The sequence below is a fragment of the Xyrauchen texanus genome, chromosome 30 (genome assembly GCF_025860055.1).
Source record: "Xyrauchen texanus isolate HMW12.3.18 chromosome 30, RBS_HiC_50CHRs, whole genome shotgun sequence".
NCBI classification, from domain to species: Eukaryota; Metazoa; Chordata; class Actinopteri; order Cypriniformes; family Catostomidae; genus Xyrauchen; species Xyrauchen texanus.
In genome coordinates this window covers 15,941,537-15,966,332 of record NC_068305.1, presented here as the reverse complement: position 1 = coordinate 15,966,332, position 24,796 = coordinate 15,941,537, and the positions used below count along the sequence as shown (strand labels likewise).

The 24,796-nt window shown below is 43.2% G+C and overlaps 1 protein-coding gene across 1 annotated transcript in view; it reads right to left on the bottom strand.

The window, feature by feature from the left end:
• The window catches only part of LOC127624273 (adenylate cyclase type 1-like), a 62,703-nt gene that overhangs the window by 13,092 nt on the left and 24,815 nt on the right, over positions 1-24,796 (bottom strand). The window contains exons 9-15 of the mRNA XM_052099017.1: positions 22,598-22,792; positions 19,060-19,157; positions 18,772-18,856; positions 17,250-17,339; positions 5,240-5,493; positions 5,005-5,131; positions 3,694-3,810 (exon numbers count right to left, since the gene is read on the bottom strand). Coding sequence (XP_051954977.1) covers positions 3,694-3,810; positions 5,005-5,131; positions 5,240-5,493; positions 17,250-17,339; positions 18,772-18,856; positions 19,060-19,157; positions 22,598-22,792 — 966 coding nt within the window. The remainder of the gene's footprint in view (positions 1-3,693; positions 3,811-5,004; positions 5,132-5,239; positions 5,494-17,249; positions 17,340-18,771; positions 18,857-19,059; positions 19,158-22,597; positions 22,793-24,796) is intronic.

Sequence of the window (24,796 nt, the reverse complement as noted above, 5' to 3'; positions counted from 1 at the left end):
TTGCTGTTTTTGATGCAAGAAACCTTGGCTAATATTATAAGTGGACTTATAAGTGTGAAAGATGGAGCCATACTTGGGAGTTCTCAACATTTCAAAGGATCATTAGAAATAGAACTTTAAAAGACTAGTGTTTAAAATAAATGTCACAGTGAAAAACATTTCTCAGTGGGGAAAAAAAAACTGTTATAAGTAAAAATGAGCCTTGAAGTAGGAAAACATTTGTCCACTGAGGAAAGAATTCCAGAGATATCTGCATCTTGTGTGTACTTCTTTGTACAGTATGTATCCAGATTTCCACTTCTCCGTGTCACTGTTTGCAATATAACTCCACACTTAGGAGAGGATGCTTGCTTCAGAGCTAAACAGATTTCAGGATGTCTGATTACATCAATTCCTAGGAAGGGTCTTGGACAGGAAAAGAGGCGAGCAGCATGTGTTAAGCATGCAATAAACATAAAGAATATGACAAACTGGAGAGCGTATTCATGCATTCAGAATATTCATAAGGCCTCACAAAGCAACCTGGCAGTGAGATCACAAAGCCAGACAGAGAGACATTTACTCTACTCACAATGCTATCTCATTTACATGATCAAAACATACAGTATGGTCAAAGCACCGCCGATGACCTCTCACCTAAATTACTGTTAGATCACAACAACATTGCCATGATGTGGTGACACTGGGAATTACAACAACTGAGATGCTCAGTTAAAGGTATTGTTCATCCAAAAATGAAAGTTCTATCATCATTTACTTACCCTCATGTTGTTCCAAACTCTTATGACTTACTTTGTGCTGTGGAACACAAAAGGTCTTTTGAACTTTTGCATACAATGAAAGTGACTGGTGGCAATGGCAGTCAAGCAATATTCTCTGTGAATTACATTTAGTTTAATTCATCCACTTTTTTGTATGAAAAAGAACAGCTTGCACATTTGTTGTAATTACAATAGTTGTAAATAGTAATAAAATCGACTTTTTGTGTTTGTACAAGTTTGGAACAATATGAGGGTGAGTAAATTATGACAACTTTCATTTTTGGGAAACATATCCCTTTAAAGACAACATGAAATTAACCCTTAAAAAGGGAAAGCATATGTAGGTACCTCTAAAAAAATTATTAATTGCCATTTTCCAACACATTAGGACCCACATAATACATTTCCATGTTTTTGTTTTTTCTAACATATGGCTTTTATTTTCATTTTTATAGCTTGTTGATATCATGAAACAAAAATTAAAAAGATAGGAGCGTTTGCCTCGAGGTCAGCTGCCTTCTCATAAAAATGCTGCCTTTTTACTTTTAGATAAAGATTGTGAATTGATGCCAGACATTACTGTATTTGTAACCCCTATTCCGAAAAAGTTGGGACAGTATGAAAAGTGCTAATAAAATATTTATTAGCATTTATTAGAGTAATTTGTAAATTACATTCACCCTTTGCTATATTGAAAGCACTACAACTACACATTATATGATGTTTTTCCTTGTGAATTTCATTGATTTATTTCGCCCCTTTTCTCCACAATTTGGAATGCCCAACTATTGGTGTCCAAAGTCCTATTGGTGGCGTCGGATGAATCTCAGTTACCTCCGTGTCTGAGACCGTCAATCTGCACATCTTATCACGTGGCTTGTTGAGTGCATTACTACTGTGGAGACGTAGCGCATGTGGAGGCTTCACGCCATTCTCCGCAACATCCACGCACAACTCACCACAGGCCTCACCGAGAGTGAGAACCACATTATGGTGACCACGAGGAGGTTACCCCATGTGACTCTACCCTCCCTAGCAACTGGGCCAATTTGCTTAGGAGACCTGGCTGGAGTCACTCAGCACACCCTGGATTCGAACTCGTGTCTTTACTTGCTGAGCTACCCAGGCCTTCAATTTCATTATTTTTTGAAAATGTACAGTCATTTCAAATCAGATGATTGCAACACGCTCCAGTTTAGAGAGGGGCAATTTAAGACTAATAACAATTTGACGAGTTGAAATAACAAAGCGATGTAAAAAAGGAGATGTTAAACAGATGAGGCAATCATATCCTTCAAGAGCATGGATCATTTGAGACTTGTCAATTTGCCAACAGATGCTTCATCAAATAATCCAGCACTTTATGATCATTGTTTCTCAAAGACAAATTGGAAGGATTTGGGGCATTTCACCCACTACAGTGCACAAAATATTTAAAAGATTCAAGGAATCTGGTCAAATCTCGGTACGCAAATGCCAAGATGAAAACCATTTCTGAATGAGTGTGATCTCTGATCCCTCAGACGTCACAGTCTTAAAAACCATCATACATCTGTAATGGCTATCATGAACATGTGCTTTGGATAACTTTAGTAAAACTTTGTTAGTCAACACCATTCACTGCTACAAGTTAAGACTTTACTATGCAAAGCAGAAGCCATACATCAACACTGTCCAGAAGCACTACCGACTTCTCTGGGCTCTGTCTCATCTTAGATGGTAAGTAGAACAGTGGAACTGCATTTTTTGGCCTGAAGTTTTCCTCTTTGTACTCCAGGCCAAAGAGGAAAGCTGTTATTAGCATCAGGTCCAAAAGCCAGTGTCTGTATGGGCCAGGAGTGTGTCAGTGTCATGTGTCATAGCATGGGTAACTGGCACATCTGTGAGAACAGAACAAATGCAGACAGATATGTACAAATTTTGGAGCAAAATATACTGCCATCCAGCACCGTCTTTTCCAGGGACGTCCCTGCATTTTCCAGTAGGACAACTTCAAACCACATTCTGCCTGGATTTCAAGTGCATGGCTGTGAAAGCAGAGAGTGTGGATAATAGATTGGCCTGCCTGCAGTCCTGACCATCTCCAATTGAGAACGTGTGGTGCATTATGAAACACACCATACGGCAAAGAAGACCCCGTACAATTGTGCAGCTAAAAAAATGACTGGGGGAAAATTCCACTTTCTAAACTTAAACTTGTGTCTTTAGTGCCCAAATACTTAATAAGTGTTATTAGAAGAAACAATGATGTTTCACAGTGGTAAACACTCGACTGTCTCAACTTTTTTGGAGCATGTTGAAATCATCTGATTTGAAATTACCGTACATTTTCAAACAAAATTTAAATCCACAAGAAAAAACATCACTAAATGATCACTAAAAGAATCACTCCCTTTTGTTTTTATTAGCATTTGTCACACTGTTTCGGAATTGGAGTTGTACGAAGTCATGTTTCCTCAGTATTTGCAGCGGCCTCCTTTTCAATATTTTTCACTAAAATGCGACAGACTTACTGACAGCTTCTTAAATGTTTGTAACGCCAGGATACAAAAACCTTTTTAGGGTTAAAATGAACCCTATTTACTTAACAAAAGTTCCTGGTTTTATTTTCAATGACTCATCAGTGCATATTATTTATAACAGATATATTATTATTATAATGTAATTTCTAATGTATATATTCTTATATTTTTACCACCTATATTTTCTACTGGTCTTGTGGATGGGTATCCTAATATTAGCCAACAATATCAAGCCATGCCAATCAAATAATGATGGATAGAATCAAGTCCTGTCCTCCTTCTTATCCATCTTGATATACTTTTTCACTCTGATACATGTCACATTATGGAAGTTACATTATCTGTGACTGCCGTTTTATGTTGTGTTTAAACCTGTCTAACACTTCATTGAGTTCTGTCTGAAATCTGACCATGTTTCCTGGGTTGGACAGCAGGAAGTGCTGAGCGACATGTGCAGGCAGCAAATTAAACAGAATCCGCTTATTGTCCAGCTTCACTTTCTCCATGTCATCTCTCTCCTCTTCTGCCTGAGAATATAACACACACACACACACACACACACACACACACACACACACACACACACACACATGTTAATATTTAAGAAAATATTCCAGTAAGGCAATCTACAGTCACTTGAGAGTTTAGAGTTCATTATTACAAAAAAGTATGTAGAAAATAAATAGCAATCCACCAGAGGGCACTGTTACTTCTAAAATAGCATGTAAATCACAGTGTTGAAGCACTGTTGCTTATGTTGCTTATGTTGCTTATTTGCTCAGATGAAATCAAAAGAAAAATGTTTTCCCCCTCCAGAATACATTTTAACATTGTAAAAAGTTTCAAACAGAACACATCACAATATAATCTTATTAGCCAAAATACTTAAAAAGGTGCACTCAGTCATTATTTCTCATTAAAATACATGATAAAAATATGTTTGTATGTTCTCGCAAGAACTTCCAGTTGTGTTGTCCATGTGTCAGTTCTCACGAGAACATGAGATTAAGCATGCATCGAGTGCGAGGACCTGTGAATGAGCTTCTCTTATGAACCTACATAGGAGTAGAGGTCGAAGTCATATCGCTTGGTTTAATCCAATTGAGTCATATGGATTAATTTTGTGTTGCCTTTTTGGAGATTGAAAGTGATGGACCCCATTGGCATATGTTGTATGTACAAAAACACCTCATACATCCTTAAAAAAAACGTTGTTTGTGTTCTGTTGAAGAAATAATGTGATATGAGTTTGAGACAACATGAGGGTGAGTAAATGATTAGACAATTATACATTTTGAGAGAACTATCCCTTTAAGGTCACATGACCAGGCAAACACTACTCACTGTAGGTCTGCAAGGATACTCACCAACAAATGAACTACAGCTGACTGTGAATAATGCATTCTTTTTACATTGGCATTGATAACTGAATACTTATGCCTTTGCATTCTGCATCTACACCCCTATGTGTCTGTATGAGTCCAAGATGACTGCCATATCTGCCAGAGCATTACAAACAAAAAATGACTGCTTGCACATTTAATAAACAAACATGCAAGGGAAGAGGTATTCATAGATGGGATGTTTGAATGACAAGTGTTCCAATTCTGTGGAAATCTGTGAAAATCACATGGCTGATGCATCCTAGCCATTAGAAAACTCACACACATAAAGTACACAAAGACCCTAAAACACTAATGCACACACATAGTTTCACCCACCTGAGTGGCCCAGATGTAGTCCAGCCGGAGTTTGAGATCCAGTTGTCTGCAGTGGAGCACCAGTGCTCCAGAAAACAACAGCATTGCCAGAACCGGGTCATAGCCATATGTATGGAAGAATCCACCACTACATACAGACACATACAGTATGACGACACCCCTTAAATCATTGGCAGATTAAATAGATAAATATGAAACTACGCATCCCATAATCTTCGTGTTTAGAATGACTTACCCCATAGCCTCCCGATAGCCGCTGGTCTCCATGACGACAGTGTGTATAATGTTGAGAAGGATAAGCAGGAAGATCTTGGGTAGTGATGACACACGTAGGTACAGCGCCACAGATAGCAATGCCATCAAACATGATAAAAATACATATGGAGTGTATTTGCACACCCCAGAGTCCACGCCAGTCCCGTTCACTGTGACGACCATCATCATGGAGACACTGGAGTTCCCCTCCAGTGACCATGGTACACATCCCACCTGTGTAGGTACAGCAACACACACATTCAAATGGTAAATGCAATTGTATTAGATTAGACACTCAAAACGTAAAAGTTCAGTAATACCTTGAGCCTATCTATCCTATATGTATAGTAAAGTTATTCTTAAAGCTTTATAATGCATTCATAATACTTTATAATACATATTGTGATACATAATTCTTTTTAGAATAATTGTAACCACTTTTATAATACATTATAATTAGGGCTGTCAATCAATAATGTTTTTTATAGAATTAATTACATGCTATGCCAATTAATTGATTGTATTTATCACAATTCATTAATAATTATATTATTATAAAAACATATATTGTAAGAAATATAATTCACATAATTAAAATACATTACATTACTGCGGCAGACAAGAAAAGCATTGATGAGACAATACAAATAGTCATTATATTGATTATTTTTATCTCATTGAACACAGTCCTATCACTGGCCTACAGTCCAAAGAAATCTATTTTCCAATTGAATTTATCAATCTGTCTGAGGTTGACTTTATAAAGGCTTTTCTAAGGATGTATTTATGTACACATGTGTCAGATGGATGATTTTGATGCATTTTACTTTGATTGCATCGCGTCACAAACACAGCACTTTTAGGATGCTGTCAATCAAAACACAGTTTGAAACGTAGAAAAACACGCCTGGAGACCCCTGCATTCAAAGTTGTGCTCCAACCAGCTGTGTTTGAATGCAAGAATGCATTTTCATCTTGAGCTGTCTGCTGTGGTACAGAAGTGCATTGTCTGTTCAGCTTAAGTTATGCTTACTGCCCCCTGCTGACTGAGACTAATAAAAACATGAAGGTGGTACTTCATGCTTGAATTGCTCCAATGGTAGGAAAAGTCCTTATTATGGTCGGGAGTGTGATTAAATGCATTAATATTTTTAATCCATAGTTTTTTTTAATATAGGATACAACGGGGCTAAAGGCTTCGTGGGGTAAAAAGCTCCATTGAGCAACAAAAACTACCACAGCACTTTCCTAAACACCTGTGTGTCACTATACACTGGAACATTTTCTTCTTCCATGAGACTATTGCGTGTAATGCCTAAAGTTTAATTTTGAGGTGAGTTTATCTATAATTTTTACATTTATTTTTTAAAATGCTGTATGTTTACAGTATGTAGTTAATGAAAATCATGAAAAAATGGAAATTAACATTCCTTTTTAGACAAAATACTTATGTCAGATTTGTTTCAGGTCATTTAATCAAACATTTTTCAATAACTGTCCAATAAGTGAACGGATAGTATCTGGGGTAAAAAGCCCCTCTTTTGAAGGCTCCTATTAAGCATGTTGTTGTTTTTTTAAGTGGGACGAATAGATTTGTTCTGAAAATGTTTCAAAGTGGGCTCATATTGACACATAGAATACTAATTAGTATGTTTATAGAATACTTGAGATGTAATAAAATGCCAAATGTGTTTGAAATGAAAAGGAAATGGTTGACTTTTCTGAAGTAGTTATTTTGAGTAAGCATCATCTTAATTTGTTACTCAAAAAAGCATCTTGGTGTCTAAAATATTTGCATTAGTTGACAAATTGTGCCCTATAACTATTGGACCGGAATCTCCACTATATCAGTATAACCCCCCTGAGGACCTTTTACCCCAAGTGTGGGAGCCGTTTACCCGAAGTGTGGGGTAAAAGGCTCCCTCACCACCTTTTTTATTCTAAAGGAATTTTAATTTAAACAACCTTCCGTTTTTATTTCTTTTCACACAAATGATGTTGCTCCATCAATATATATATATATATTATTTTTTTACCATGATACATTTTGTGACCAGAAAAAGCTAAATTTCATTAAGAGGTGCTTTTAGCCTCATTGTACCCTAATTTATTGCACTGAATCATGGGTTAAATTGACAGTCCCAGTTTACACTTTTAAAGAGTATAATGTATTATGTCACATGAACAACACCAAATTTCATGTCATATCATATGTTATCATGTGTTACAACTATGTCTGTCAAGTGATTAAATCTCTTTGAGTGAATCCTCTCTTAATTTTTCTTATCTCTAATATGTAATGAAAGCTGCACTATGTAACTTTTTGTCCTCTAGCGGTTAAAAAAATAAAACTAATAAATTTTTTGTTTTAAATGTGTCTTGCGGAACAACATTGTTTTGTCTGTGTTTTGGGCTCTGCTCCTCTGTGTGGATGAATGTGGTTCGAGGCACCGGTGTCTACTGGATACAGGACATTTATCAGAGCGAATGGACAAATAAATAACGAAAGGGAAAAGACGGCTATCCGAAAACATGTCATCTGAGCAGGTATGTGTTATATCTTATGCTGTTGTTTTGACTTATTGGAAAGACTGATGTTTTGAAATAAATTACGTTACAAAAGTTAGACAACGTTCGTGAACATTAGACATAACGATTGCTAGTCTGATAAGGTCAAACGTTGTAAACTTTTTATAACTGCTGGATATTCTTGTATCATTAAGGCTGATATCATATGCAAGAGTACCAGTCACACATGTCTGTCTCATCCGAACATCTCTTTATTTTTATTTCCTTCCTTCCGCCACCACACTGCTCATGCATTGTGGGTATTGTAGTCCCTATCAGTACACCTCCACCTTTAGCTAACCCCCTTGTAACCCGCACACACAAACACAAGACGAGACAGTCACAATGTCGGAGAAAACTGCTTTATTCCAACAAAGCAGGCAACAGTACAAAAACAGGGCAAATCCAGTGACGAATGGTCAGGGTGAGCGTTAAATCGAAGCCGGGGAATCAAGATAGGGTAAATGGGCAAATCCAGGAGAGAGTGGTCAACGAGAGCGTAGGGGGTCAAAGCCGGGGTAATCAGAATAAGAATAACAAGTGGGAGCAAAAGACAGGGGAACAAGGGGAGCTGGCAAGCTAAGAGGTGAACGAGAGGAGGTCAAAACTACATGAGACTAGCGGGGGCAAATACACGGGAAACTAAATACAATAACCAACAACCGTGAGACGAAAGGGTAGTGATATATATAGGGGCGAGTGCAGGTGTAAACCATGACAGGTGATGAGACGAGTGCAGGTGAAACTAATGTGCAGGAGTGCAGATGACGTGAGTGCAGGTGGTCATAATGTTCTGGGGGATTGGAAACGCGTGAGAAACTCGAGGAAGGGAGATTGCCTACGAGCATGTGAGCGAGTAGGAGCAAAGTGGGCGTGAGGGCTTGAGCGAGCAAAAAGAGCGTGCGAGCTCGAGGGGGCGGAACGAGCGTGGGAGCTCGAGGGGGCGGAACGAGCGTGGAAGCTCGAGGGGGCGGAGCGAGGGAGCGGGGTTCATGACAGTACTCCCCCCTCTAAAACGGACGGCTCCTGACGGCCGCGCTCGGTTGCGAGGAAGTGGTGCTGGACGAACCCAACAAACAAAAAACCCTGAACAGACAACCCACAAAACACACAAACAAAATTGAGGGCAGTCTAAGGGGCACAGAGGGAAATGAGACAGTCCATGGAGTCAATGGGCAGTATCAAGGCAAGGTCTGGGGGAACATAGCGGACAGGCGGGTGGTCGGGAGATCTAGTGGGCAGCAGTAGGGCAGCCGTCCCCGAGTCTCGGGGGTAGAGCCGTAGAAGGCCCGAGAAGCGGAGCCATAGAAAGCTCTGGAGTCTTTGGGAGCAGAGCCGTGAGGGGCTCGGGAGGTGGAGCCGTGGGAGGCTCCGGAGGCGGAGCGTAGGAGGCTCGAGAGGCGGAGCCCTAGGAAGCTCTGGAGTCTCTGGGAGTAGAGCCGTGAGAGGCTCGGGGAAAAAGGTCATGGAAGACTCGAGAGGCTCTAGAGGTGGGGCCCTGGAAGACTCGAGAGACAAAGCCCTGAGAGGCTTGGAAGGGGGTGGAGCCCTGAAAGACTCGAGAGGAGAAGCCCTGAGAGGCTTGAGGGGAGGAGGAGCCCTGAGAGACTCGAGAGGGGAAGCCCTGAGAGGCTTGAGAGGGGGAGGAGCCCTGAGAGACTCGAGAGGCGAAGCTGTGAGAGGCTTGAGGGGTGGAGCCATGAAAGACTCGAGGGACGGAGCCCTGAGAGGCTCAAGGGGAGGAGGAGCCCTGAGAGACTCGAGAGGCGAAGCCGTGAGAGGCTTAAGGGGTGGAGCCATGAAAGACACGAGGGACGGAGCCCTGAGAGGCTCGAGGGGTGGAGCCATGAAAGACTCGAGGGACGGAGCCCTGAGAGGCTCGAGGGGAGGAGGAGCCCTGAAAGACTCGAGAGGGGAAGCCCTGAGAGGCTTGAGGGGGGGAGGAGCCCTGAGAGACTCGAGAGGAGAAGCCCTGAGAGGCTTGGGAGGGGGAGCCCTGAAAGACTCGAGAGGAGAAGCCCTGAGAGGCTTGGGAGGGGGAGCCCTGAAAGACTGGAGAGGAGAAGCCCTGAGAGGCTCGAGAGGAGGAGCCCTGGGAGGCTTGGGAGGAGGAGCCTTGGAAGGCTCGAGAGATTTGAAAGGCAGAACCCTGGGGGGCTTGGGAGGTAGAGCTCTGGGAGGCTCGAGAGGAAGAGCCCTGGGAGGCTTGAGAGGAGCCCTGGGAGGCTTGGGAGGAGGAGCCTTGGAAGGCTCGAGAAGAGGAGCCCTGGGAGGCTTGGGAGGAGCCTTGAAAGACTCGGGAGGAGAAGCCCTGAGAGGCGGCGCTCTGGGAGGCTCGAGAGATTTGAAAGGCAGAACCCTGGGGGGCTTGGGAGGTAGAGCTCTGGGAGGCTCGAGAGGAGGAGCCTTAGGAGGCTCGAGAGGAAGAGCCCTGGGAGGCTTGAGAGGAGCCCTGGGAGGCTTGGGAGGAGGAGCCTTGGAAGGCTCGAGAAGAGGAGCCCTGGGAGGCTTGGGAGGAGGAGCCTTGAAAGACTCAGGAGGAGAAGCCCTGAGAGGCGGCGCTCTGGGAGGCTCGAGAGACTTGAAAGGCAGAACCCTGGGGGGCTTGGGAGATAGAGCTCTGGGAGGCTCGAGAGGAGGAGCCTTAGGAGGCTCGAGAGGAAGAGCCCTGGGAGGCTTGAGAGGAGCCCTGGGAGGCTTGGGAGGAGGAGCCGTGGAAGACTCTAAGAGCGGAGCAGAGGCTGGCAGAGCCGTGGAAGTCTCTGGGGCGGAGCAGAACCCGGCAGAGCCGTGGAAGTCTCTGGGGGCGGAGCAGAACCCGGCAGAGCCGTGGAAGACTCTGGGGGCGGAGCAGAACCCGGCAGAGCTGTGGAAGACTCTGAGGGAACCTCTGCGGTCTTGAGCACAAGACGAGACTGGGGAGAAGGGGCCCTCTTCCTTCTATTGCGTCCTCGGCCAACAGGGGACGTGGCCATGGGGACGGTCGAGGCTACAGGCGCTGGCTCGCCGACCGTGGCGGGCATGGGCGCTGGCTCGTTGGCCGTGGCGGGCATGGGCGCTGACTCTCTGGCCGTGGCAGGCATGGGCATTGACTCGCTGGCCGTGCCAGGCTTCGGGACTGGGGCCGTGACAGGCTTCGGGACTGGGGCCGTGACAGGCCTCGGGACTGGGGCCGTGACAGGCCTCGGGACTGGGGCCGTGTCAGGCTTCGGGGCTAGGGCCATGTCAGGCTTCGGGACTGGGGCCGTGACAGGTCTCGGGACTGGGGCCGTGTCAGGCATCAGGACTAGGGCCATGACAGGCTTCGGGACTAGGGCCGTGTAAGGCTTCGGGGCTAGGGCCGTGTCAGGCTTCGGGGCTAGGGCCGTGTAAGGCTTCAAGACGGGGGCCGTGGTAGGCTTCAAGACGAGGGCCGTGGTAGGCTTCAAGACGAGGGCCGTGGTAGGCTTCAAGACGGGGGCCATGGTAGGCTTCAAGACGGGGGCCGTGGTAGGCTTCAAGACGGGGGCCGTGGTAGGCTTCTAGACGGGGGCCGTGGTAGGCTTCAAGACGGGGGCTGTGGTATGGAACGCTGGTTCAGTTTCTGCCTCTCCCACAGTAAACGAGGAACCAGCGTACAGCAGGGCGAGGTCAATAAACTGAGCCAGGTTGAGAGAGCAGCGACCACCAGGCATGAATGATGAGGCTGGCTCATTCAGTCCAAATTGAAAAATGTCTTTCAGAGCCACCTCATCAAAATTCACCTGGTACGCCAGGGCACAAAAATCCATAATATAAGCCTCCAAGGGTTGCCTCCCCTGGCGCAAACCCAAGAGTCGGGCCGCTGGCTCCATAATGTCAAGGACGGGGTTATGAGTTACATAACCACTTGCACGGAAAACCCTTGGTTCGCGTCCGATGAGCCATAAAACCTCTCCGGGGATGGAGAGCATACGGCGCTCGCGGATGCGTGGAAAACTTCAACGGGCTCAGGGGCAGACACGGGTGAAACAGGGTGACATAAATCAGACAAAGAACATACCTGCTGCCCCTGGGCCGCGAGCGCTCGGTCCTGCCTCCAAACTGTAGCTCCTCGCGCCGAATGTGACGTGCACCTCCGCTCTAGTGAGCTGCGCGAATCCTCAGCGCGGGGCATTGTGACTGTCTTCGGTAAGGGTTGGTTATTTTGTAACCCGCACACACAAACACAAGACGAGACAGTCACAATGTCGGAGAAAACTGCTTTATTCCAACAAAGCAGGCAACAGTACAAAAACAGGGCAAATCCAGTGACGAATGGTCAGGGTGAGCGTTAAATCGAAGCCGGGGAATCAAGATAGGGTAAATGGGCAAATCCAGGAGAGAGTGGTCAACGAGAGCGTAGGGGGTCAAAGCCGGGGTAATCAGAATAAGAATAACAAGTGGGAGCAAAAGACAGGGGAACAAGGGGAGCTGGCAAGCTAAGAGGTGAACGAGAGGAGGTCAAAACTAGATGAGACTAGCGGGGGCAAAGACACGGGAAACTAAATACAATAACCAACAACCGTGAGACGAAAGGGTAGTGATATATATAGGGGCGAGTGCAGGTGTAAACCATGACAGGTGATGAGACGAGTGCAGATGACGCGAGTGCAGGTGGTCATAATGTTCTGGGGGACTGGAAACGCGTGAGAAACTCGAGGAAGGGAGATTGCCTACGAGCATGTGAGCGAGTAGGAGCAAAGTGGGCGTGAGGGCTTGAGCGAGCAAAAAGAGCGTGCGAGCTCGAGGGGGCGGAACGAGCGTGGAAGCTCGAGGGGGCGGAGCGAGGGAGCGGGGTTCGTGACACCCCTTTAAGTTTCACTTATGGAAACTTTGAATAGAACATTAACTCTGTTAAATCTTATCATTAACTCGTTTTCATTTCCACAAACAGTTTCTTAACATTTTCATTTCAACAAACAGCTTCTTAAAACATCCCTTTTTTCCCTTTTTTTTTTTCAAAACTTTCTTGTGATATTTTCCATCAAAGCATTGCACAGCCCCCTTTTCCTTCATTATATTATAGGTTCAGTCTATCAGGAGGTTTGTAAACCCTGCCCAATCTAGTGACACCTCCAATGGGGCGGAGATGCTTTCTGTTTCTCCGCAGCATTCCTCTCTCTGTCTGCACCAGGTAAGATCTTGGTGTATGAGCTGGTCCGTAGACAGATCCATATATCTGTTCCGAGGTGAGCCACACTTTCTGTTCAGGCTGAAGTTGTGGTAAGGGATGAGACTTATGGCTGTAATTGTAATTCACTGCCTGGCGTTTCCTCCCTTTCTCATCCTTTTTTCTGAACTCCTGCAGGTCCGGCCATCTGGGCTCCAGCTTCCCTGTGATTTGAGGTAAGGTGGTGCGTAGACATCTTCCCATGAGCAACTGGGAAAGGGAAAACCCTTGCTCCATCGGTGTTGCTCTGTTAGACAGCAGGGCTTTGTGGTGGTCTTTTTCCTTAGTCCACAGACCTTTGATTGTGCGTACAGCCCTCTCAGCCTCTCCATTTGCTTGGGGATGATGTGGGCTGCTTGTAATGTGTTTAAAGTTACAGTCTTTTGCAAACTTTTGGAATGTGTGTGACACAAAATGAGGTCCGTTGTCCGAAGTGACCTCCTCTGGGATGCCATGGCGTGCAAAGGCGTCTTTGATTGCTGTTACTATGACCTCCGAAGACATAGTTTTCAGATGAGCCACCTCTATATATCTAGAGAAATAGTCTACTATGAGCAGGTATGTGTTCTTTGCCCACTCAAAGAGATCCATGGCCACCTTTTCCAATGGACGTTCTGTAACTGAAGAAGGTAAGAGTGGTTCACAGTGAGGAACCCTGTGTTGATTGCATATGTGACATTGCTCGACCATCTGGTGAATTTCTGTTGATATACCAGGCCACCACACTGAGTGCTGAGCTCTGGCACGACACTTTGGTATTCCTTGGTGGCCGTCGTGTATTTTCATCAGCATCTCTTTCTGTAGAAGCACTGGAATTACTAGTCTGTCTCCTTCTAACAGCAGATTGTCAGGCAATGTCAATTCTGCTCTCACCTGCCAATAAGGTCTCAATCCTTTACTCACATCATGTTTTCCGGGCCAGCCAGAGAGACAGTGTTCCTTCACCTGTCTACAGATTTCATCAAATATTTTAGCCCTTTTTATCTTCTCCAAACGACATTCTGTCACTGGGAGAGAAGACACAACAGCATCTACAAAGACATGTATCTTTTTCTAACTGCAGGTCTGCTTGTGAGGGATCCCCCCTCAGAGGTGCACGTGAAAGCGTGTCTGCTGTGATTCAATTTTTCATTGGGATATGTTAGATGTCATAACTGAATCTCAACAGATGAAGGCAGAATCTGAGGACTCTGGGTGGTAGCTCATCAAGTCCTCTGCACCCCAGCAGTGGTATGAGAGGTTTGTGGTCAGTGAGTATAGTGAAGTGTAGACCTCGTAGTCTTTCACACGCCCAGGTTACAGCCATGGACGCTTTTTCAATTTGCGCATAGCACTTCTCTGTGTCTTTTAGACTCCTGGATAAGTATGTGACTGGTTTCCATGTGCCATCATTTTGTTTCTGTATCAATACACCCCCTACCCCATAGGAGGATGCATCTTTTGCAACTTTGTCTCTCTTTCGGGGGAGTAACACTTTTGGTGAACTCAGTTCTTCTTTCAGTTTGCAAAAGGCAAGTCTCTGTGGTTCATCCTATACCCATTCATTATTCTGTCTGAGCAGTTCTTTCAGTGGTATGGTGAATGAAGCCAGTTGTGGTAAAAAAATTTCAAGATAGTTGGCCATCCCTAGAACTCTGCGTAAATCTGCCACACACTTTGGTTTGGGCATGTGGAGGATAGCACTGACTTTGCTTGGGTCTGGCTCAAGGCCATTGGCTGTGATTTTGTGGCCCACAAAAAGCAGTTCTCTCTTAGCAAACTCACATTTTTAGTTTAGTGTGAGACCTACTGACTGAATTTTTTTCAAGACACTGTGCAGGCGGTAATCATGTTCAGCCTTGTCTCGCCCAAAGACGAGGATATCGTCAGCATGACAAATCACTCCGCTGTAGTCCTCCAATAGCTGGGACATTCGTCTTTGAAAGTGTTCGGGTGCTGAAACAATTCCAAATGGGAGACGATTGAAGACATATCTCCCAAATGGAATGATAAACGCAGTGAGTGGTCATGACTCATAGGTGAGGGGGATCTGCCAGAAACCTGATCATGCGTCTAGTTTTGTGAATAATATGGCGTCTGAGAGCATGGCTAAGGATTGATCGATGGCTGGAAGAATGTGGCGTTCTCGTTTAACCCATTTGTTTACGGTTTGTTAAATCCACACATATACGGATCATTCCGTTTGGCATGGGCACGACCATCATCCCCGCACACCATTCTGTAGGGCTGCTCACCTTTGCAATGACTCCCATTCTCTCCATTCTGTGTAGTTCCTCCTTAACTTTTACTCTTAGAGGTATGGGAACACGGCAGGGAGCTGATAGGGCATATGGTGTTGCATCCTTCTGCAGTTTGTTGTTATACAGACCTGTAAACACTGACGGGTAAGCAGTAATGAAGTCATTGTCTTGTTTTGTGACTGCTGCAATGCGGTGAATCAGGTTTAGTGCGTCTATTGCTGGTAATCCCAAGAGTGGTTTCGTGAGCTTATTTACAACATACACTTCTTGGGTGCAGCTGTGTCCTTTTGCACTCAACACGCTTTGAAAACACCCTTTTACATCAAGGATGTTGCACCCTGGCCCATACAGTACTTTTGATGGTGTCTTTAACTCACCAAGTTTGTTTGCATTGAAAATGGTCTCTGGTACAACAGTCACAGCTGCCCCAGTGTCCAGTTTAAAATTGACAGGAGCCCCATTCACTGCAACAGTTTCTGTCCATTCTTTAACCGGAGCTGTAAACACTTCCCAGAGAAATGCATAGTCTTCCTCCTCAGCATATTCAATCTCTTGTTGTGAGACAGAGTCAACTTTGTATGTGCAACATGTAGCTGCAAAATGGCCCTTTTTTCTGCATTTTCAGCACTCTGCGTCTTTCGCTGGACAGTCTTTCCAAGAATGTCTCTGCCTTGCCCCACATCTGTCACAGTCTTTTTGTGTTGGTTTCACTTTTCTGTCAATGTTTTTGTCTGTTTTTCTTTGCCTGTCATGTTGGAATGTTTTGTTGATCATACTCTTACCTCTTGTATCTAAATTCAAGCTATGTGTAGCCGTTGATTCTGCCCCGTGTAACACTGCTTGTTGTTTTTTTTACTGTTTCGTTTTGCCGTACTTTCTGTATTGCTTTGCCTAATATAAGATCCGGATCTAGTTGCAGACGTTCTCTAATCCCTACAACAAAAAATGCATCTCTGGGTTGCTTTTAAATACTTTCAGATCTTGTAGTTGTCGCCACCTCTGAAAAGCCAAGCCGATGTTGATTTTATTACGGACTCTGACGTTTTCCCTTTTTGCTTGTAGACTCTGCTCTGTTAGAGGTTTCTTTGTTTTTATAACCGCCGATTCCCTGTAGGTTTGCCGTTCTGAATTATCCATGGTCAATTTTTCTTGTTCGTTGTGACAACAAACTTTCAGCTTCAGCTACTCCCATTCACGTGCTACAGAAGCCGGAGCTTATTTTATCTGTGTACGGATATTACGTGACACACACGGGCGAATGACGTATGTATACAATTTCCTGCGAAATCCGTCCCGACAGCTCTAAAATATAAATAATTATTATAGGTTTATCAAAGAGTATTTGGGTAAAGTAAAAACATGGTTTGGAAGATGGATTTTTGTTGCACTCTCTCATTAATAACATTTTGTTGTTTTTTTAACAAAAAAAAGTGACATAGTGTAGCTTTAAAATGTTTTGCCACTGATCACCCAAAACCCTTCACATTCGTGCATGTACAAAAGGTGCGTTTCGATTGTGGGTGATATTTCATAATTGCTGAGGTTCTATGAATTCTATAATTATGAAATTTTACAATTGAAAAAAATATATAAACAAATCATAGAGAACAGAATGATACACTTATAATATAAAATTGATAAAATGCATTAACGACATAAAAAAAATTATGTGTTCAACATATTTAAAATCACATGTGCTAATGTGTTACCTTTAACGGCCCTAGTTATAATGCATTTGTCTTTACTCCTGGACATAACTACTCCATAGGTTAAGTGTTATAAAAATTAGTAACTGTGATTACAATTATTTATAAAAAGATCAAATGCATTACAAATGTGTATTATGAGGCATTGTGAATACATTTACAACACATTATATGTGCAGGCTTTAAATAAACTGTTACCTCAATGTCTAATGGATAAAGTACTGAATTCTGTCATGGCCCAACTTGGTGAAATTTTAAACACATTTGCACAATAGTCACTCTCTGCAACTGTACACACAAACTCACCACACACCCTTGGGTCACGGAGTACATGAGCAGCACCAGAAAGCCGCACAGGACCGTTCTGATCTGCAGGGTCAGGCAGTCAGGAGAGCACTAAACACACACACACACAATTCAGTGAATGTGCAGAGCAAAGACATACTAGATTTGTTAGAAAATGTGAGTTGTGCTTGCCCATACAAAAGTCACTGCCACAGTGCTAGGGTGTTGTGGGTGGTTGCCAGAGCACTGGAATGTGAATGATTTTCAACATGTTCCAATACAGTTGCTAGGATATCCACCTGAGTGGTTGCTAGGGCATTGCTATGTGTTTGGTGGGGTGTTCTGGGTTACTGCTAGGTGGTTGCTTACTTGGCCAAGTCAAAAGAGCCCACCACAATTCTCTATGATATTCTGATCTATAGGATGCACGGCTTGAGGTATACTTCATGTCCGAAGCTCAAACGGTACATGACAAGTTATGAGCCGTAGTTTAAAACTTAGGTTTAGGGGATGTGTCAAGGAATGCAGAGGCATGACCCAATAGCAGAGTTAAAAAAAATTGAATTTATTAAATACAAATAATACATGGAAAATCTCAAACTCCCACAAGGGGGAAAAACAATAAACATTCACTACCCCGAAGGGGAAAAAACAAAGGTAATATAATCCAGGCTGGGGCAGGGAAAACAAGAAACAGGACTGATCAGACCGAGGTTGGGATGGGAATAATAAAGAATCAAACAGGTTAACGGGACAGGTGAGGTAAATTAACTAATAATAAGCAAACAAGGAGGCAGGGTATGACATATGACAGAGAGACATGTGGCAATAAAGAAAAAAACAAATCCATGTGCTATCACAAGACAACAAAACAACGGAATTGCATTAGTGCACATCGGCAAGACAATGAGGCAACATACGCCCATGCCAACTAACAAATGAGATGAGAGAATGCATAGCAACGGCAAACAAAGTGATGCCACGCATTCTCTAACTAAACAAAACCTGAGCGAACATCGCGAAGCAAACGCAATGCGATGCACGTAACAGGTGAAAAAAACAATACAGGACACCTGTGTGAGAGTTCGGCCACACACACACACACCAGACAACTTAGACCAAAGTGACTGAAGTGACCGAACCTCAGCACAACATGAAGACAGCTCGCGACCCGGGCGTGTTTGCGAGACAGACAAAATATTTTGACGTAAGCGCATGCTGCGATGATGACGTAAACGCGATGCACCCACGTCAATTACAGGCAGACATGGAGCATGGGTGTCTGGATCCCGACAAAGACTGAAACCAAACCAGACAGAAAGTCAGGATCCAGACACCGTGCTCCCGACATGAAACATGACAGACCGAAGAGCGCACGGCAGGGAATACAACCGAAACAGTGAGCTCACACAAAGATAGACAACAAAACACAAGACAGACATGGGACGGTAATGCCAAAGTCCAGTCAGACAAAAACCCAGACTGACAGAGTGACAGGACTGTGACAGGACAGGATTATTATCACCTTGAGTGAGTGTGTTACCTGCACGTGAGTGATGTGAAGGTACATCACACTTACAGTGTGGAAACTCAAACAAAGAACCAGCAGAATCACAACCAGAAGACCCCTACAGGAAAGAGAGAGAGAGATTACATGCAAATGATTATGCATGAGTGTGTGTGTTGTGCACTGTAGTGACCTCTGAGGACATGAAAAGTGTGATCAATTTAGTGTCTAGCAGACAAAGTAAAGGTGTCTGGCCGTTTGGGGGGTTCAATGGAATGTCTCAACAATGCTAGAAAAACAAACGTGTGTGTGTGTGTTACGTACTGAGGAATGATGATAAAATAGACGACTGCAAAAAATGAAGTGAGGACGAGAGAGATGACCACAGCGCTGATAAAGGCATCATCGTACACTTGTTGATACTGAGAGAGAGAGAGAGAGAGAGAGAGAGAGAGAGAGAGACAGAGTCAATTTGATAGATCACAGCAATTACACATTTAGTAGATCCACATGTGAATGTGAGTGCGCATGCGAACATGTGCTGGGTCGTGTCTTTTTGTAGGTGTCACAAAGAACGTGTGTTTGTGTCATTCCAGTGCGAACTGCGAGAGCTCCATGCACCGATTTGTGTGTCAGTTTTATTAGAGTATAAAAACCAGCATCCCCTCTCTACACAACAGCTAGATAATGTCATTATCCCACAGAGATCAGGGAAAGCCACCGTGAGCTCCTGCACACGTGAGAGAAAAAGCGTGAGAGAAAGTGCGTATGTCGTGCGTCTGACAGATATTCCCAAATCATTACTGTTGCCCCCATTCTGTTAGGGAGGGCGGATGCCTCACAAGAGGGATTGGAAAGAGGTGTGGAATGAGGAAAGGAAGAGACAACAAAGCAAATGAGAAAGAGAGAGAGAAAGATGAGGGGTAGAGAGGAGTTTGAAAGTGAGAGTAGACATGGTGTCACGAAGCGCCACAGAACAACGCGGAGGATGTGGCGTGCATGTGAGGAAATTCTTCACTCCTTCTCCCTCGCATTTCGCAAAGTCATTACTGCTAATGCCATTGATCAAATAATGCTGTATAAACATTTACCCATAAACAGGGATGGGCTGAGACATAAAAACAGCAGAGAACTGCCGTCACAATATCACAATGATTTATCCCCCATAATATAGGGAAGAACGACGCCAGTTGTCACATAGGGAAGTTAACACAAAGGCCTCACAAATGTCTCAAACGTCCAATTACATATTGTATTTGTTTTTTTTTTAACCTTTTTTTCCTCTAGCAGTGTTGTTGTATGTTGGTTTCAAACACCTCTAAATAACATAATATGTTTGTACTAGCTGTCAGGTAAACATGGGAACTCAATTCAATGGAGTGGTGGTGGTGTAGTGGTCTAAAGCACATAACTATTAATCTGGTAACCAGAATGTCACTGGTTCAATCCCCACAGTCACCACAATTGTGTCCTTGAGCAAGGCACTTAACTCCAGGTTGCTCCGGGGGGATTGTCCCTGTAATAAGGGCTCTGTAAGTCGCTTTGGATAAAACCAAATGCATAAATGTAAATGTAACCATGGGGCGGTTCTAGGGTCAATGGATATTTAGTGCTTAGCCCAGGCCTCTTTTTTTTTTTTTTTTCATTCTTTAAATTTTTCTCAATGAATATGTTTCTTAAGTGTTTCTATTTAGGACAAAACTGAAATAATAATAATTATTTATTTCCCCTAAATCATATTTTTACCATTTTATTTATTTTTTCTTAAGAATTCTACAGAGCCCCTTAAATGAACTTTGCGGGAATATAAAGTGATTTATGCGTGCACACAAGAAACTTTTACAAGTGAATTATAAAATTGCCACGTGAGCAAGAGAAACTTCCTATGCACGTGAGAAAACGTTGGCGTGCTCACCCGTTACAATTTCCAGTGAAAGATTATCTAATTTCCTTTTGCATCAGCGCCATCTCACGGAGAACGCGAGTGCATGTGTCACGATTCCCCGTTGTCTGCTCTATGTTTCTCCCGTCACCTGTCCCGAACTACACTTCCCATAATCCCCTGCCCTCATCACTGCCAGCGTCATTGTTTCCACCTGTTTAATTTACTCATCATCCCTGTGTATTTAAGCCCTGTTTTTTGTTCATTCGTTGTTGGTCGTTGAATGTTATGGTTGTCCTTGATTGTGTTCCTGCCCGTGCCCTCCGTGGATGGTTTTCATGTTTATAATTTGTTTTCCCATCGTGGATGTTTTGTTTGTTCCCTGTGTTGTTTTATTTTTAGTTGTTCTGTTCACCGTTTGTTCCTTCATTAAAAAGAACTGCATTTAGATCCTCACTCCTCATCTGCCCTCGTCTGATTCATAACAGCATGGGTGCGCATGAAATGATAGAAATATATTTTAAACTTGGCCAAAAAAGATAAGTGTTTACATTAAATGTAACACATCAGTGGAAATCTTGAACTTTTGGATGAATCTGGGCACCAGTTGGAGGCCCCTCCATTAAACCAAAATGAGACGATGAATTAAATCATGTAATGAACATTAAACTACAAAACAAAATACAAACCCTAATCTCTGTATAAATTATAGATATGGTGTTTCACTGGATGTAAGCTGTTTAATAATGGTCAAATGCATGAGTATGTGTATCTATGTTAAGATGACATAAATACACTATATTTAGGCCTCTATTCCATGTTGCAACCTTTTGAAAAAAAGCGATAAACATCCAATCCAAAATTCCCACCACTGTAATTCCCATCCACTGTAACAATGACATAAACGGACAACAGCTAAATATATACCGGCAATTGTAAAGCTTGAGCATGCAAATGTTTTCTCACGCACATGGGAACGTTTCTCGTGCTCGCGAGACAATTTTCTTGTTTACACGTGAAAGATTCTCGTGCTCACACATAAATATCTGTATTTTTTCCCCCGCAAAAGGTCACATAAAGGGCTCCATAGAATTCACATTTTTAAAGTTGAATTTAATTTCAGCATCAAAATGGTGACTAATAAAGTTAATTCCTAAAACTATTAACAAATGAAAATAGAACAATTACTTTTCTCGTCTCTGCTTATTTACCAATCTTTTATTCAGTACAACAGCACTCTCGCTTGTATTTTATTGCTAATAATTATTATTATTATTATATATCTACAGTGAATATTACATTTTACTATACAGTTATAATATATTTCTGTCACAATTTCAGGCATTTAGCTTTTATTTTTAATCAAGATCTTCTTTTAATGTAAGCTTTTATTTTGATGTGTTTTTGACAAAAGCTTCACACCTCCGGATAAACAATTCACTATTGTTCACTACATGGCCCATTTTAATCGTTAAAGTACAAATGCTGTGAATGAATTCTATAAATATATATTCTACACATGTTGTGAGCTTCACAGTCTTCACAGAGCTTCACAATCTGAAACAACACATACGTCCTGCATGATTCTTAGTGAGAGTGGAGTTTCCAGTGCATGAGCGGTTGGCTGAAGATTACAGACTTTTGCAGTTTAATAACAACACAAAGCAATAATCACAATTTTAATTTGATTAATTGTGCATTCCTTTTTTTTTATATATATATATATGTCAAATTTGTGTGTGAGAATTAGGAAGCAGTCGGGTGTCAGTCAGATGGCGTGTGGGTGTCGAATTGGGTCAGTACAACCAGTACTGCAGAAACACTGTTATCTTGACATCTTTTTTATTTTAGGATCGACTTGGTAGTACAGGTACTTTTGACATCTCTAGTCCCAACTGTGAAAAATCCCTATGCAATTTATGTCCAGTCAATCCCTGTCCATAATCCATTCCTTCTGCAGCTTTGTGTATGTGTACTCACTCTCTGCTCTCTCTCTCTGCTTCTGTATGTGAGGGTAATGAAGTTGAGGTCTGCTGTCTCGGACTCTGTCTGCCGTGCTTCTATCAGACGGCCAATGTAGCGGTTTACTCTTGTCCCGGGGGAGTTCTGCATCATGCCCGCTGAAAATGAAGTCCGACTGCGCAGTTTCTCTGAAGCTGTGCGCAGGGCTCGTCTCTAGAAACCCATTGAAAAATTCTGTCATATTTCTGAAATACCTCATGCATTGTTTTTTTGTTTTTTTTTTTGCAACAGAATCCATTTATGAGGACAGAGATGAAAGAAACATTTCACTCAGAAATGTACTCAACCTCACTTTGTATGAAAATGGGCTTTAAGTTCGTGAGTGCACAAGGCGAAGAGCAACATGCAACAACCGTGTGCAATGCCTTATCTAATATTCGTGATCTAAGTGAAATATAAGGGCAATTTTTGTGCCAGTGCAAAGTGCAAGTGGGCATGGTGGGAGTATTAGCGCTATTTGTGGAAGTATGCTTGCAAACTTTTGGTGTATTGTATGTACATGAATGAAGTGGTGCATGGAGCAATTTGCTATTTTCCTGAGAAGTAGGTCATTGTGCTAAGACGTTTTAGAAACGCCTGTATTCCCAGCGCAAAGTGTAATATCTGTTTCTGCATTTGCATTTAGGAGATTCCACCAGCAGGTGGTAATAAAGTTCCAGTCTAAACTCTGAAAATATAGTGGAATATAAAAATCATGTCCCTGACGATCACTCTTGTAGCCATTTTATGAAACCAATATTTATAAGATTTGTGTTAAGTTCATAGTTTATTTGTCAATTATTAAATTTATTGTTGTAATCGATCTTAGTTTGTGGGCAATGGAGTAGTCAGGAGCCAATGAAGCATGTTCAAGGTCAGTCTTTTTATTCTTCTCCTTAAACACACAATTGACAGTAACCGTCAATAACAAAGCAATAATTTTTAACTGAACTTTAAATAATAAACGCTCTCTGTTTAGGGCTGTCGTGCTCTCTGTTTACTTTCTCCCCTCTCTGACACTCTGGTGTGCCTTTTCAGGACTCCCTCCACCATCACTATAATGAGAGACAGATGTTAGAGATAATTACGATCCAGGTGATGAGCCTTACCGCTCTCCCTCTCACGTAGACTGACACATGGCCACACCCCCATGCCACATATTCCACACCGCTGACTTAGGCCTGGCAACAAATTTTACCTTGAGGAATGCCTTTTGGCACAACTCTGTCCACTGGACAGGATCGGGACCCCCATTTTAGTAAGGTCAGTCAGCGGGCTGATGACATCAGAGTAGCTAGGCACAAACCTTCAGTAGTAGCCAGCCAGCCCCAAAAACTGCCTTACCTCTTTTTTGGTCTTGGGCGCCGGGCAGGCTGCAATCTGTGTGGTTTTGTTAACCTGTGGACGCACATGTCCGTGACCAAAGTGGAACCCCAGATACCTAACTTCAACCTGCCCAATTGCACACTTCTTTGGTAGACTGTGAGTCCTGCCCATTGCAGCGCTCTCAGGACTGCCCTCAGCTGTTGCATATGCCAATCATTACTATAAATGATAATATCGCCGAGATATGTGGCGGCATATGCCATGCACACTCTGAGGATCTTGTCCATAAGGTGCTGAAACGTGGCCGGGGCTCCAAACAAACCGAACGGAAGAGTCATAAATTGGTGTAATCCAAACAGTGTGGAAAAAGCATCTTTTCTCGTGATATTGGATATAAAAGGATCTGCCAATAATCCTTTGATAAGTCCAGCATCGAGTAAAATTGAGCTGCGCCCAACCGATCGAGTAACTCGTCAATCCGCGGCATTGGATTATCGTCAAATTTGGACACCTCATTCACTTTCCAGTAGTCAACACAGAACCGAACCAAGCTGTCGCTCTTCAGTACCAGAACTACCAGGCTGGCCCAATCGCTGTGTGACTCATTTAAGCCCATTTTAAGCATTGCCTCTAATTTTTCCTAAACATTCTTATGTTCAGGAAGATGATGGGGTGGCTACTAACCACCACTCCTGGGGTGGTCTCGATATGGTGCTCTATGAAGTCCATGTGACCAGGAAGATGTGAAAACACATCTGTGAATTCTGCTTGCAACCAGGCTATGTCTGTAAGCTGTGACAGTGAGAGGTGGTCTCTGCAATGAACCGGGATGAATGAACTTGACTTGGGAGA